Source organism: Mus caroli, chromosome 2 (assembly GCF_900094665.2).
Source record: "Mus caroli chromosome 2, CAROLI_EIJ_v1.1, whole genome shotgun sequence".
NCBI classification, from domain to species: domain Eukaryota; kingdom Metazoa; phylum Chordata; class Mammalia; order Rodentia; family Muridae; genus Mus; species Mus caroli.
In genome coordinates this window covers 81,553,624-81,568,216 of record NC_034571.1, presented here as the reverse complement: position 1 = coordinate 81,568,216, position 14,593 = coordinate 81,553,624, and the positions used below count along the sequence as shown (strand labels likewise).

General features: G+C 36.8%; 1 protein-coding gene and 1 pseudogene across 1 annotated transcript; both read right to left on the bottom strand.

Annotated features, from left to right (window-relative positions):
• Positions 1–1,798: 1,798 nt before the first annotated feature.
• Positions 1,799–2,758, bottom strand: LOC110289954 (olfactory receptor 10AG1-like). The gene has a single exon (XM_021156380.1). The coding sequence runs from the start codon at positions 2,720–2,722 to the stop codon at positions 1,799–1,801; it is 924 nt and encodes a 307-aa protein (XP_021012039.1). The 5' UTR covers positions 2,723–2,758.
• A 3,530-nt stretch (positions 2,759–6,288) lies between these two features.
• LOC110306491 lies at positions 6,289–13,341 on the bottom strand (annotated as a pseudogene).
• Positions 13,342–14,593: the final 1,252 nt, after the last annotated feature.

Here is a 14,593-nt window from a genome sequence, read left to right as displayed (position 1 = left end):
GGATTTTATCTTGTCCACAATTGAATTAATCATATAGTATTTCTGTCAAAACTGATCTGAATCTTTCCTGATTTTAATTTTGACATTTTTTTGTGGGATAAGTTTAAACATTTCAAATCAAAATTTCATTTTGAGTGAAATCTTAGAAGGAAGTATATGTTTGACTCAATACAGTTAAATTATTATTGCTTTTCATTCTGGTATATAAAATTATTATCATGAATGAAGAGAATTTAGTGATGTACGTTACCATATGAAATAATTTATGATTAAATTAAAGATAAAAGTTCTGAAATATGTAACAGATATGAATCTAGATCTAATATGTTACATTTTTAAGCAATAATTTTAACACATTATGACATTTTTATTACTCATTAAATATGGAATCTAGGATATAGAAAAAAATTTATCTGCTGTAAGAATGTTTATACTTCAGGTTTTGATAAAAATAAGCCCAGAGTTCTATCATGGGATGAGTCAAGGAAGAGGTTTTTTTACTTTACTGATCGGTGAATAAGGCAATAAAAATTCTGTCACTGTCTCTGTCTCTGTCTTTGTCTCAGTCCCTGTGTCTGTCCTCTCTCTCTTCTCTCTCTCTCTCTCTCTCTCTCTCTCTCTCTCTCTCTATATATATATATATATATATATATATATATATATATATACACACACACATACATACACTATAAACATATACATACACATATACATATACACATATACATATATATGTGTATATAATGTACGCATGTATGTAAATATACATATTTAGTGTGTGTGTGTGCATATATATAAAATACCTAAGATATATCATTAAAATAATATATTACATTTAGATATTTTAATGTGAAATATTTCCTTCCATTTCTAAACAGATTGCTAAAACAAATATATAGGTTCTAATAGAAATATAAGAAAGCAAGTGCATGAATAGGTATAATATGATAAGACTACGAGATATTGAAATACAGAGAAATGAAGAACAAGAGATCAGAGGTCAAACAAAAAATGACCTCAATTTTCACTATCAAATTTCTTCTTTAAAAAAAGTTTTAAACATGTTCACTATGTGTTATGGTTGAAAGTAAAATCAACCAAATATTCAGAAAACAAAAAGGCAGAGAAAAAAACCTATATCTACATACAGTAATGTGTGGATATACATGAGAGGTTGGAGACATATAGCTACTAACCAGTGAAATCAACAATAAAGAAAACTTGGAAAACAACAGCCATGTTAAATGCAAACATAAGAACAGAAGACAGAAAATCCTATGAGGACTAATATGTTTAGACAAAGCTCATTTTAACAAGTGACCCCAAACCTTGGGGATATGATACAATTAATTGTCTTACACTGAGTTGAACAACTAACCTAGAAATAGAGTAGTTAACACTGTGAGCATAAATGGATATGAAAAATAATAATTTTACATTGACTTTGTTAATCTTATATCCAGTACACCTGATACAATAAACTCAATGAAAAGAGTCTCTTTTTTAAAATATTTTTTATTAGGTATTTTACTCATTTACATTTCCAATGCTATCCTAAAAGTCCCCCATACACTCCCCCCCACTCCCCTACCCACCCACTCCCACTTTTTGGCCCTGGCGTTCCCCTGTACTGGGGCATATAAAGTTTGCATGTCCAATCGGCCTCTCTTTCCAGTGATGGCCAACTAGGCCATCTTTTAACAATGTACTTTGTTATTCAAATGCTCAATGAAATAATTTATGCTTTAAGATTTGCAGCACCAAGCTTGAATTTCCAATTGTATGCATCTGTATTTTTTTATTTTATATTTTCCCACCATATTAGTAACTTACTGTGTAATTTTCTCAGTGCCATCATGATATCTTTGTTCCTCAGAGTGTATATAATAGGATTCAAAGCTGGGATCAAAATGGTGTAGAAAAGAGACAGCAGCTTCCCCATTCCTTCTGACTGGCTTTGTTTGGGCTGTAAGTAAGTAATGCTTGCTGTTCCATAGAACAAGACTACAACTATCAGGTGGGATGAGCACGTGGAAAATGCCTTGGCCATTCCTTTGGCTGAAGACAGTTTCATAATGTTGCAGATAATCTTGATGTAGGAGACAATGATTAGCAAAAATGGAACCATAACAAACACCACTGCAACAACATAGACTGCAACTGTATTTATAAAGGTGTCACCACAAGCAAGCTTGAGAAGAGGGGGAATGTCACAGAAAAAGTGATCTATTTTGTTAGAAGCACAAAAGTGAAGGGAGAATATCTGGTAGGTCTGCCAAATTTGTACAGGAATCCCACTGATCCAGCAGGCAGCTACCAGCTGTAAACACACCTTATTCTTCATTAGTAGAGAATATTGCAGAGGGTGGCAGATAGCCACATAACGATCATAGGCCATAGCTGCTAGCAAGAGACACTCTGTGGCTCCTAACATAAGGAAAAAATACATTTGTGTTGCACATGCAAACACAGAAATGTTTCCTTTTAGGGTATATAGATCCATAAGCATTCTTGGGATAGTAGCTGTGACATAACAGATTTCCAAAAAGGAAAAGTTGCTAAGGAAAAAATACATAGGAGTCTGGAGAGCAGGGTCCGTTTTTGCTAACACTATTATAATGCTGTTGCACAACAGAATTGTCATATAAATAAACAAAAATATCATAAACAGTACCCACTGCAAATGAGGAACATTAGAAAACCCAAGAAGAATAAATTCCATCAGTGTGGAGGCATTCAAATTTTCTCGTTTGAATAGGTCTTCATCTGTAGATGTGGTAAATTTGAAAAAGATAATTGAATTGCATTTTCAAAAAATTTAATTATTAAGATAACTGAATCATACAAATATATGACACACGATATATAAGTTCCCATTCGCCAAACTCAGATTAATTGAACAGCTGACACTTCAAAAATTAATGAATTTTTATTTATGTCAATTTAATACATGAATATATTTCACTGAAGTATGTATTATGATATATATATAATATATATAATATATATAACATATATATTATATATATATAGTAATTTACCATTGTATATTGGGGACAAACATTATTTACCACTGAGAGATGATTCTGTTAAGTTATTTTTATACATCTTCTGTGTTTGTGATATTTTTCTAACTAATCTATCTTCTTTTCCACCAAGAATTTTACCTTGCAAGTTTTTGTAACTGCTCATTCAAAATGAGTTTTTAAGTCTTCATTTTAATATTTCAATGAGAGACAATATACTGAAGATGATATTTTCTGATTAAAAGATCATTTATTATGATGCTACTTTTTACCTTTTTATTCTCAATTATGCCAAGTATGGAAACCTTAGCCTCAGCAAACTGCTTGACAATCTTTTCTACTAACAGCTCTCATCCATGGTATGAAAACTATTATTCCAGGCAGGACATACAACAGAGAGTCCTACAAGTTTCCTGTTCAATGAGACTTAAGTTCATTTGACAGCTATATGAAAAACAAATGAAATATTTGTTATATAATTAACTTTATGTCAGTAAACATAAGCTGTTTTTATACTATATTTTTGTGGTGTTCTTCATGTGAAATTGTTCACTATGACTTTTCTCTACAATTCTGAAAACTTCATGTATATATTCCTTTTATTAGTATAGATATAAGACAATGTCAAACACAATAATTACACTATCTGTGTCACTAGTATTTTTTGAAATAAGTAATTTCTATTCACAACTACGAAATTGAATAAATAAAAATAATCATACTAAGTAATTATGTATTTTAAGATGATATCCTCAGAATTTAATTTTTTTTCATTATTTTTGATATTCAAATTGAAAAGTGTTCTAGATAATACCCCTTAGCAACAAAATTAAATATTACCTTCATAGAACTTCATCAAGTTGCTTATGAAAATACAAATGGCTGTTAGCCTGTGACTTAACAAACTGGCCTCAGGAATACACTCCCCCAACAAAAAGTAATCCCTGGTTTTGGGCCCTCAGTACTACTAAAGTAGAAATATACTAACCCTGGGGACTACCTTGGCTCATGTGTCAATGTAATTTTTAGTAGACACTCAGATGGTAATTATTCTGGCTTTATTTCAGAGCCAGGATTTCTAAATGGACACATCTCTGTCATCATTCCTTGTTGACATAGAGGACTCTCCCTTCCTACAGAGTTCCTCTGAAAGTGAAATGATGCTTAATTGCTTAGTTTTACTGATTAGAAGGTGATGCACTATTTCAATCTGTAACAGTTGAGGATTACAGTGGCATGACCTTGTTTCCTTTATGAATCTCCTGACTCAAAGTCAAGCCATCTTGTCTAAAAGGACATTGAGTCTTGTATTCTGCCCTACACACTGAGCTCTCTGTCTTCCATATTTAGAGGAGCATAAGCCATTTTCAGAAGTAGAATTCATAATCCTAAATTGACTTTATAAAATATAGCACCAGTATGGTCTTTAACAAAATCATTAGACCTTTTTAGGTGTTTATGGATCACACCTTAAACACAAAATAATCACTCTGCAATTGTCTCATGGGAGCAGTAACATTTTTTCATTCATCCTGCTTACATTCCTATGGCTGTTTGAGAGTTCTTTAATGAAATCTCATTGTCTTTATTTTCTGAATCCTGCTTTGTTTTACAAAAAAATGTTTGCCAAGCACTGTCCCTCCGTACATGTTCTATCAAAGTATGAATTCTGTTTATTCTATATTATCACAAAATTACAAGTAATTTTTAGTTTATTTGTTTTTTTGTTTTTGTTTTGTTTTGTTTTGTTTTTCAAGACAGGGTTTCTCTGTATAGCCGTAGCTGTCCTGGAACTCACTCAGCAGGCCAGGCTGGCCTCAAACTCAGAAATCCAACTGACTCTACCTCCCTAGTGCTGTGATTAAAGTTGTGTGCCACCATGCCCAGCTTCCAACTAAATATTTTGTGGTTCCCTTATTTATCACAATACTAGAACTTATTCAGAAACTAAAATGTAGCATTGCCTATGCCAGTTATAGTCAAACAAATAACTTATCCTACAGTTACAATGTAGTACAGTTGTGTGGTTAATAGTTAGGAATTTTGGTTCTACCATTTCTTAGATGATAATCATCATCACATCGACGATTGGATCTCAAGGAAAGAGTTGAAAAACAACAACTTCATATGAAAATACACAGGGTTCTCATATGTATATTCTTGCATGTATACCTGCATTATATGTTCCTGCATAACTTGTGTGTGTGTGTGTGTATGTGTGAGTGTGACGGTATGTGTGTGTTTGTGTGTGTGTGTGTGTGTGTGGGTGTGCATGCATGAAGGCAAGTGTTATATGGGTAGAACTTTCAAGAGTCAGTTCTCTCCTTCCTTCTGTTAATGAAAGGTCTTTTATTCATGCTGCTTCAGGGTATACTTCAGGTTAGCTGACCTGTGAATATGAAGTTCTTCTCTCTGCCTACCATCTCAGTGTAGAAATGCTAGGATTACAGACGCACACCACTGATTCTAGGTATTCCAAAGGCTCAGGGAATCAAACCCAGGATATTAGGCTTTTAAGGCAAGCACTTACCATTGCAAAGACTTACCTGGCCCCAGAAATATGCTTTTTAAAAGCCAATTAGTAGCATATATATCATTTTATAATCTGTGTGGGCCACACATGACGGGTAAATTGATATTTGTGCATTCTTCCTGTGACCAGAAAAAGTAAAATTAATGGTTTCAGATATTATATGATAGAGGTATTGGTGGTTTTAAAACTTTCAGACATAAAATCAACATGTTTGGAGAGAATCAACATTCTCCAGCAAAATTCTTGCCTTTGCTGCAAGAAAACCAGTTTTTCTGTATTTTTCCAAAACTGAAAATTTATTTCTCCAATCCTGTAGCATTCTTTGAATGTCTTTGATACTTTTTTTTGTAAGACTTTTCAGAGTTTAGTGAGAAACTTAAAATAAAGATACAAATAACAAATTCACTTTCTTTGGCTGGGCGTGGTGGCACACACCTTTAATCCCAGAATTTGGGAGGCAGAGGAATGCGAATTTCTGAATTCGAGGCCAGCCTGTTCTACAGAGTGAGTTCCAGGACAGCCATGGATATACATAGAAACCCTTCCTCTTTAATGTACTAGGAAAAGTATGAGTAGTACCAAAAATCAATGAATACTTTCCCATGTTTACACCACTATTAAATTTACTCTTCAAACAGGAAGGTTGTGGCAATTTAAGGAACAAGAGAAAACTAAAACTTGTTCAAAAGTTATTCTTCTACATGTGTAAACTGTGCTCACATAGATGACTTATTTTACTCCTGTGTACAGGAATTCAGTTGTATATAAAATTGCACCTGCACAACAGCTGAGGGAGACTAGAAATGATGGGTCCATACAGCTCAAACAATGGTGCAGCTACCAGCTTGTAATTTTTAGGAACTACAAACAAGCTTCCTCTTAAAGCTGAACCAGAAACAACTTCTTATATTCCTTGGGCTCTGTTATATGTTGTGAAATATACGGATGCAGAGAAGGTTCAAAATTTGGTCTCCACTAGTTCACAATGCAGTCATCAATGACCAAATCTTGTAGGACTCCATCTTGAAGACCTGGTATCTCTGTCATTAAGCGTTTTCGGCCTTCAACTTCATCTTCTCCTGGGTCAAGTTCACTACCAGGTAATTTGAAGAAAGTTGTTCCCAGCTGTAGCAATAACACAGGCAGGTGGTGCTTATGCACAATCACAACCCCTTCTTCTCATCCCAATCTTATCAAATTCCTCCCTCATGCACTGAAATCTGGCTGCAACAGAGCTGTCCTTCACATAGAGTGGTTCCTTTGTACCGAAAGTGTAATTGGTAAGCCAGCATATTGCTATATTTTAACTTATAGTGAACAGTAATACTGTACCTTGATCCATACCCTGTTTATTCCTTCTTTCTGGTGGGATTAGAAAGAACCAGAAGCCCTTCGGGTTGGCGCCAGCACTAGATCACCTAGGGCACAGAGTCGGCAGACACCCCCATGGTCCCTAGAGGACTCTCCACTCGATCCTAGGATAACTAGTGAGTGGAACACATCATCTGTTCCACTCCAATACCTCGGGACCTGAGACAGCAGTAGGGAAGCAGAAGACTGGCCTGAACAGGAGCACAAGTCCCTTCTGGTCAGTGCCAGCGCCAGGTCACCTAGGGTGCAGAGTCAGTGGACACCCCCATAGTCCTCAGAGGACTCTCCATGTGATATTAGGATCACTGGTGAGTCGAACACAACATCTGTTTTAATACAATTGTGATGGGCCTGTGACAGCAGGAACAAGGACACCAGAGATGTTCCTAACCAGAGGCACAGGTCCATTTTGATCAGTTCTGGTTTTCCTTGGTTTCCAACAGACCAGAAAGATCCAAGGTCTTCAAAGGAGACACCACTTCCAGGCAATGTACAAACCCAGCATCTTAGGACAACAGGATCCCGGGATAACAGGAGCTGGGTCACACCAGTATCTCAGGGCCTCAGAGGAATTTGACTGCCAAGAACTCTGACGCACCCAGAATCTCAGGTTCACAGGACCACACAATCAAAGGATAATAGAGAAAGCTGGAATCTGAGGAGTCCTGAATTAACTGGGATTATAGGAAGGACAGGCTCCAATCAGATATATTGAGGGCAGCAAGCACTTGAGATAAACAGATGGCAGGAGGCAAGCATAAGAACAGAAGCAACAGAAACCAAGGTTACTTGGCATCATCAGATCCAAATTCTCCCTGGATATGCCATCACATGAGAAAAGCAAGACCTAGATCTCATGTTACTTCTCATGATGATGATGGGGGACTTTAAGAAGGAAATACTGGAAAACACATGTAAACAGGTAGAAGCCTTTAAAGAAGAAACACAAAAATCCCTTAGAGAGTTATAGGAAAACACTACCAAACAGTTGATGGAATTGAATAAAACCATCCAGGATCTAAAAATGGAAGTAGAAACAATAAAGAAAACCCAAAGGTATACAACTCTGGAGATAGAAACCCTAGGAGAGAAATCAGGAACCATAGATGGGAGCATCAGGAACAGAATACAAGAGATGGAGAAAAGAGTCTCAGGTGCAGAAGATTCCATAGGGAACATGGACACAAAAGTAAAAGAAAATGCAAAATGCAAAAAGATCCTAATTCAAAACAGCCAGGAAATCCAGGACACAATGAGAAGACCAAACCTACAGATAATAGGAGTAGATGAGAATGAAGATTGTCAACTTGAAGAGCCACAAATATCTTCAACAAAATTATAGAAGAAAACTTCGCATACCTAAAGAAAGAGATGCCCGTGAAAATACAAGAAGCCTACAGAACTCCATATACACTGGACCAGAAAAGAAATTCCTCCAAACACATAATAATCAGGACAACAAATGCACTAAATAAAGACAGAATATTAAAATCAGTAAGGGAAAAAGGTCAAGTAACATATAAAGGTAGGCCTATTAGAATTACTCCAGACTTCTCACCAGAGATTATGAAAACCATATGATCCTGGACAGATGTTATACAAACATTAAGAGAACACAAATGCCAGACTAGCCTACTATACCCGGCCAAACTTTCAATTACCATAGATGGATAAACAAAAGTATTCCATGACAAAACCAAAATCACACAATATCTTTCCACGAATCCTGCCCTTCAAAGGATAATTTTGAAAAAATACCAGTACAAGGATGGAAACTACACCCTAGGAAGAGCGGTAATATAATCCTTCAACAAACCAAAAAGAAGACAGCCATAAGAACAGAATCCCAACTCTCACAACAACAACAAATAACAGGAACAAACAATTACTTTTACATAATATCTCTGAATATCAATGAACTCAATTTCCCAATATAAAGACATAGACTAATAAACTGGCTACACAAATATGACCCAACATTTTGCTGATTACAGGAAACCCACCTCAGGGAAAAAGACAGACACTTCCTCAGAATAAAAGGCTGGAAAACAATTTTCCAAGCAAATGGTCTGAAGAAATTAACTGCAGTAGCCATTCTAATATCGAATAAAATTGACTTCCAACCCAAAGTTATCAAAAAAGACAAGGAGGGGCACTTCATACTCATCAAATGTAAAATCTTCCAAGATGGACTCTCAATTCTGAATAGCTATGCTCCAAATGCAAGGGTAGGCACATTCATTAAAGAAACTTTTGTAAAGCTCAAAGCATACATTGTACCTCACATAATAATAGTGAGAGAATTCAACACCCCACTATCATCAATGGACAGACCCTGGAAATAGAAACTAAATAGAGACACATGGACACTAACAGAAGTTATGAAACAAATGTATCTAACAGATACCTACAGAACATTTTTTCCTAAAATAAAAGGATATAACTTCTTCTCAGCACCTCATGATACTTCCTACAAAATTGACCATATAATTGGTCACAAAACAGGCCTCAACAGATATAAAAATATTGAATTATCCCATGCATTCTATCAGATCACCACCGAATAAGGCTCATCCTCAATACCGGAATAGATAATAGAAAGCAAAATTCATGTGGAAACTGAACAACACTCTACTTAGTGATAACTTGGTCAAGGAAGAAAGAAAGAAAGAAAGAAATTAAAGACTCTTTAGAGTTTAATGAAAATGAAGCCACAACATACCCAAACTTATGGGACACAGTGAAAGCAGTCCTAAGAGGAAAACTCACAGCCCGGAGTGCTTCCAAAAAGAAACTAGGGAGAGAAAACACTAGCAGTCTGACAGCACACTTAGAAGCTCTAGAATAAAAGGAAGCAAATTCAGTGAAAAGGAGTTGATGGCAGGAAATGATCAAACTTAGGGCTCAAATCAACCAAGTGGAAACAAAAAGAACTATTCAAAGAATCAACGAAACTAGGAGCTGATTCTTTGAGAAATTCAACAAATAGATAAACTGTTTGCCAGACTAACTAGAGGGCACAGGGACAGTATCCTGATAACAAAATCAGAGATGAAAAATGAGACATAAGAACAGTTCCTGAGGAAATCCAAAACATCATCAATCCTACTACAAAAGGCTATACTCAAAAAACAAAACAAAACAAACAAACAAAACAAAAACAAAAGCAAAAACAAAAAAAACCTGGAAAACCTGGATGAAATGGACAATTTCCTAAACAGGTAATAAAAATGTACCAAATTTAAATCAAGATCACATTAATGATCTTAACAGTCCCACCTCCCCCAAAGAAATATAAGCAGTCATTAAGAGTCTCCCAATCAAAAAAGCCCAGGAACAAATGGGTTTAGTGCAGAGTTCTATCAGACCTTCAAAGAAGACCTAATTCCAACTCTACTCAAACTATTCCACAAAATAGAAATAGAAGGTACTCTACCCGATTCCTTCTATGAAGCCACAATTACTCTGATACCTTAAACCACACCAAGATCCAACAATGAAAGAGAACTTTAGACCAATATCCCTTATGTATATCAATGCCATAATACTAAATAAAATCCTTGCACACTGAATCCAAGAACACATCAAAACAATCATCCATCATGACCAAGTAGGCTTCATCCCAGTGATGCAGGGATGGTTTAATATACAGAAATCCATCAACATAATCCACTATATAAACAAAAACAAAGACAAAAACCACATGATCATTTCGTTAGATGCTGAGAAAGCATTTGACCAAATTCAACAACTCTTCATGATAAGTCATGGAAAAATCAGGAATTCAAGGCCCATACCTAAACATAATAAAAGCAATCTACAGCAAACCAGTAGCCAACATCAAAGTAAATGGAGAGAAGCTGGAAGCAATCCCACTAAAATCAGGGACTAGACAAGGCTGCAAACTTTCTCTCTACCTATTCAATATAGTACTTAAAGTCCTAGCCAGAACAATTAGACAACCAAAGGAGGTCAAGGGGATACAGATTTGAACAGAAGAATTCCAAAAATCACTATTTGTAGATGATATGATAGTATATATAAATGACCCTAAAAATTCCACCAGAGAACTCCTAAACCTGATAAACAGCTTCAGTTCAGTAGCTGGATATAAAATTAACTCAAACAAATCAGTGGCCTTTCTCTACACAAAGGATAAATAGGTTGAGAAAGAAATTAGGGAAACAATACCATTCACAATAGTCACAAATAATAATAAATACCTTGCTGTCACTCTAACTAAGGACATGAAAGAACTGTATGACAATAACTTCAAGTTTCTGAAGAAAGAAATTGAAGAAGATCTCAGAAGATGGAAAGATCTCTCATGCTCATGGATTGGCAGGATTAATATAGTAAAAAATGACTATCCTTCCTAAAGCAATCTACAGATACAATGCAACACCATCAAAATTCCAACTCAATTCTTCACTGAGTTAAAAAGATTTGAACATTCATCTGGAATAAAAAACAACCTAGGATATCAAAAACTATTCTCAACAATATAAGAACCTCTGGTGAAATCACCATGACCAACTTAAAGCTGTTCTACAGAGCAATTGAGATTAAAAACTGCATGGTACTGGTACAGCAACAGAGAGGTAGATCAATGGAATAGAATTGAAGTCCCAGAAATGAACCCATACACCTTTGGTCACTTGATCTTTGACAAGGGAGATAAAACCATCCAGTGGAAAAAAAGACAGTGTTTTCTACAAATGGTGCTGGCACAACTGGTAACTATCATTTAGAAGAATGCAAATTGATCGGTTCTTTTTTTTTTTTTTTTAATTGGGTATTTTCTTCATTTACATTTAAAATGCTATCCCAAAAGTCCCCCATACCCTCCCACCCACTCCCCTACCCACCCACTCCCACTTCTTGGCCCTGGAGTTACCCTGTACTGAGCCATACAAAGTTTGCAAAACTAAGGGGCCTCTCTTCCCAATGATGGTCGATTAGGCCATCTTCTGCTACATATACAGCTAGAGACATGAGCTCTGTGGGTACTGGTTAGTTTATTTTGTTCCATCTATTGGGTTGTGGACCCCTTTAGTTTCTTTGGGTACTTTCTCTAGCTCCTCCATTGGTGGCTTATCTCCTTGTACAAAGCTCGTCTAAGTGGATAAAAGAACTCCACATAAAACAAGAGACACTGAAATTTATAGAGGAGAAAGTGGGGAAAACCCTCGAAGATATAGACACAGGTGATAAATTCCTAAACAGAACAGCAATGGCCTGTGCTATAAAATCAAGAATCAGCAAATGGGACCTCAATTCTAAGAAGGGGAAAAGTATCCACACTTTGGTCTTCGTTCTTCTTGAGTTTCATGTGTTTCGCAAATTGTATCTTATATCTTGGGTATTCTAAGTTTCTGGGATAATATCCAATTGTCAGTGAGTACATATCATGTGAGTTATTTACACCCAGGGAAGGAGTTACAGAAACAATGTTTGGAACTGAGACTAAAGGATGGAACATCTAGAGTGCCATTCCCGGAGATCCATCCCATAATCAGCCTCCAAATGCTGACACCATTTCATACACTAGCAAGATTTTGCTTCAAGGACCCTGATATAGCTGTCTCTTCTGAGACGATGCCGGGGCCTAGCAAACACAGGAGTGAATGTTCACAGTCAGCTATTTGATGGATCACAGGGCCCCCCAATGTAGGAGGTAGAGAAAGTACCCAAGGAGCTGGGGGTATCTGCAACCCTATAGGTGGAATAACAATATGAACTAACCTGTACCCCAAGAGCTCATGTCTCTAGCTGCATATGTATCAGATGATGGCCTAGTCGGCCATCATTCCATCATTGGGAAGAGAGGCCCCTTGGTCTTGCAAACTTAATATGCCTCAGTACAGGGGAACGCCAGGGCCAAGAAGTAGGAGTGGATTGGTAGGTGATGGGGTAGGAAGGTCTGGGGGACTTTTGGGATAGCATTTGAAATGTAAATGAAGAACATAGCTAATTTAAAAATAAAAATTAAAAAAAAACTTAAAAAAAAGAAATCTGTAAATGAGGAAAATACCTAATAAAAAAATTAATTAAAAAAAAGAAATCTACTGGTTATTGCCAATACTCAATTTTTTTAAAAATTTGAAATGGAAGGAATATGTTTCTCTTTAGTTTATAAAGGTACCCTGATATTCAAAAACACATAAAGACCCAACAATCTAATACAATTACAGAAGAATTTCCCTTATGAACATAGATACAAAAATAATAAAATACTGGCAAACTGAATTCAAGATTACATCAAAATCATCTACTGTAATTATGATCAAATGATTTCATCCATCGAAAAGAGGTGGAACAACATACATAAATTTTTGCAGATCAGTGGGGACATACAGGCTTACCTGCTGCCAAGCCACACTGGCTGGCTGGAGATAAGAAGAGGCCCATGAGCCATGTAGTCTGCCTGCAGCAGGAGCCACTACTATGTGTATATGAGTTGGAAAGATGGGATAGAAGCAGAGCAGCAGATTTTGTGCATTATAAAAGAAATGGAACTGGACACATTAGGTGGCAGAGGAATAGCCTGTTGTGAGTAGCCTGCCCAATGACTTGAGGCCATGTTGAAGGCCCCATGAGTGTTTAATCTGCGGTTGGGGCATGTCTGTGTCTTTGGCTGGGCAGAGTGGTCAATGTCATTGTCAGTGGTTCATATTACCACTAGAAAACATGGGAACATCTCTGTCTATGTGGGACCACATACATGTCCAATGAGTATACAGAACTGCTTCTACCTTGCACTTGCTGTAACACCTTGTAGGCATTGGTATGGATGAGACAGTAGAGAGGGCATGAGACGAGGTCCTGCCTGCTATTGGAGGTAATAGTTGACCTAACTAGAGCAGTGGTCTGGAGTTTTCCCTGTATGATTCAAGAAAGCTGAAAGCTGACCAGTACTGCTACTACTCAGGCCTAGATCCATGGCTTTGAGTTGATCCACTCCCAAATCTACATCATCTCTCAAAAGTTTGGAGCATGAAAAAGGGCCTATCCTGCTGACCCAAAGCTGCAAGAGCTTCGTGACTCAGGGCAGCAACAGAATAACTAGGAGGAGTGCCTGTGGGGATCCAATACTGATGGTTTGAGAGAGGTCAGGGGACTTGAACTTAATTAGTGACTCATTGCAAGGAACTCTTGAAAGTGAAAATGTGTGACAAGGGGTGGAGGTATACTGTGGGACATACTGTGACAAATGACCTTCTTAAATAGAAATAATAGAATGTCTGGGAAAGAAGACATGAAAACAACATCATTCACAATAGCATCAAATAATATATCTTTGGGTGCATGAGGAAGCACAGCCTAACACCAGCTGACCTCACAACAGGTATGTGAAGATGCCAGGCAAACAGGCTGACAATCTCAACCAGCAGCAGCAGCAATATCGTGTTAGCAGCTAATTGCACCAAAGAGATGGGTTCATGCCAAGCCAAGAACTCCACAATGCATGAGGAAAAGTAGTTTCCCCTCAGGTGCCCATTCTCCTGGCCCACAAGACTGGCAGATGTGAGGATCTGAAAGGGAAAACAAGGTTTCTGAGAGATAGGTGAGCAGAAGGAAGGGGAAGATGGAGAAGGGAAGGTCAAGGTCTTTCAAAAGTGTAAGATTGTGAGTGAGTTGCACCTTGGCAAGCAGGATTTTG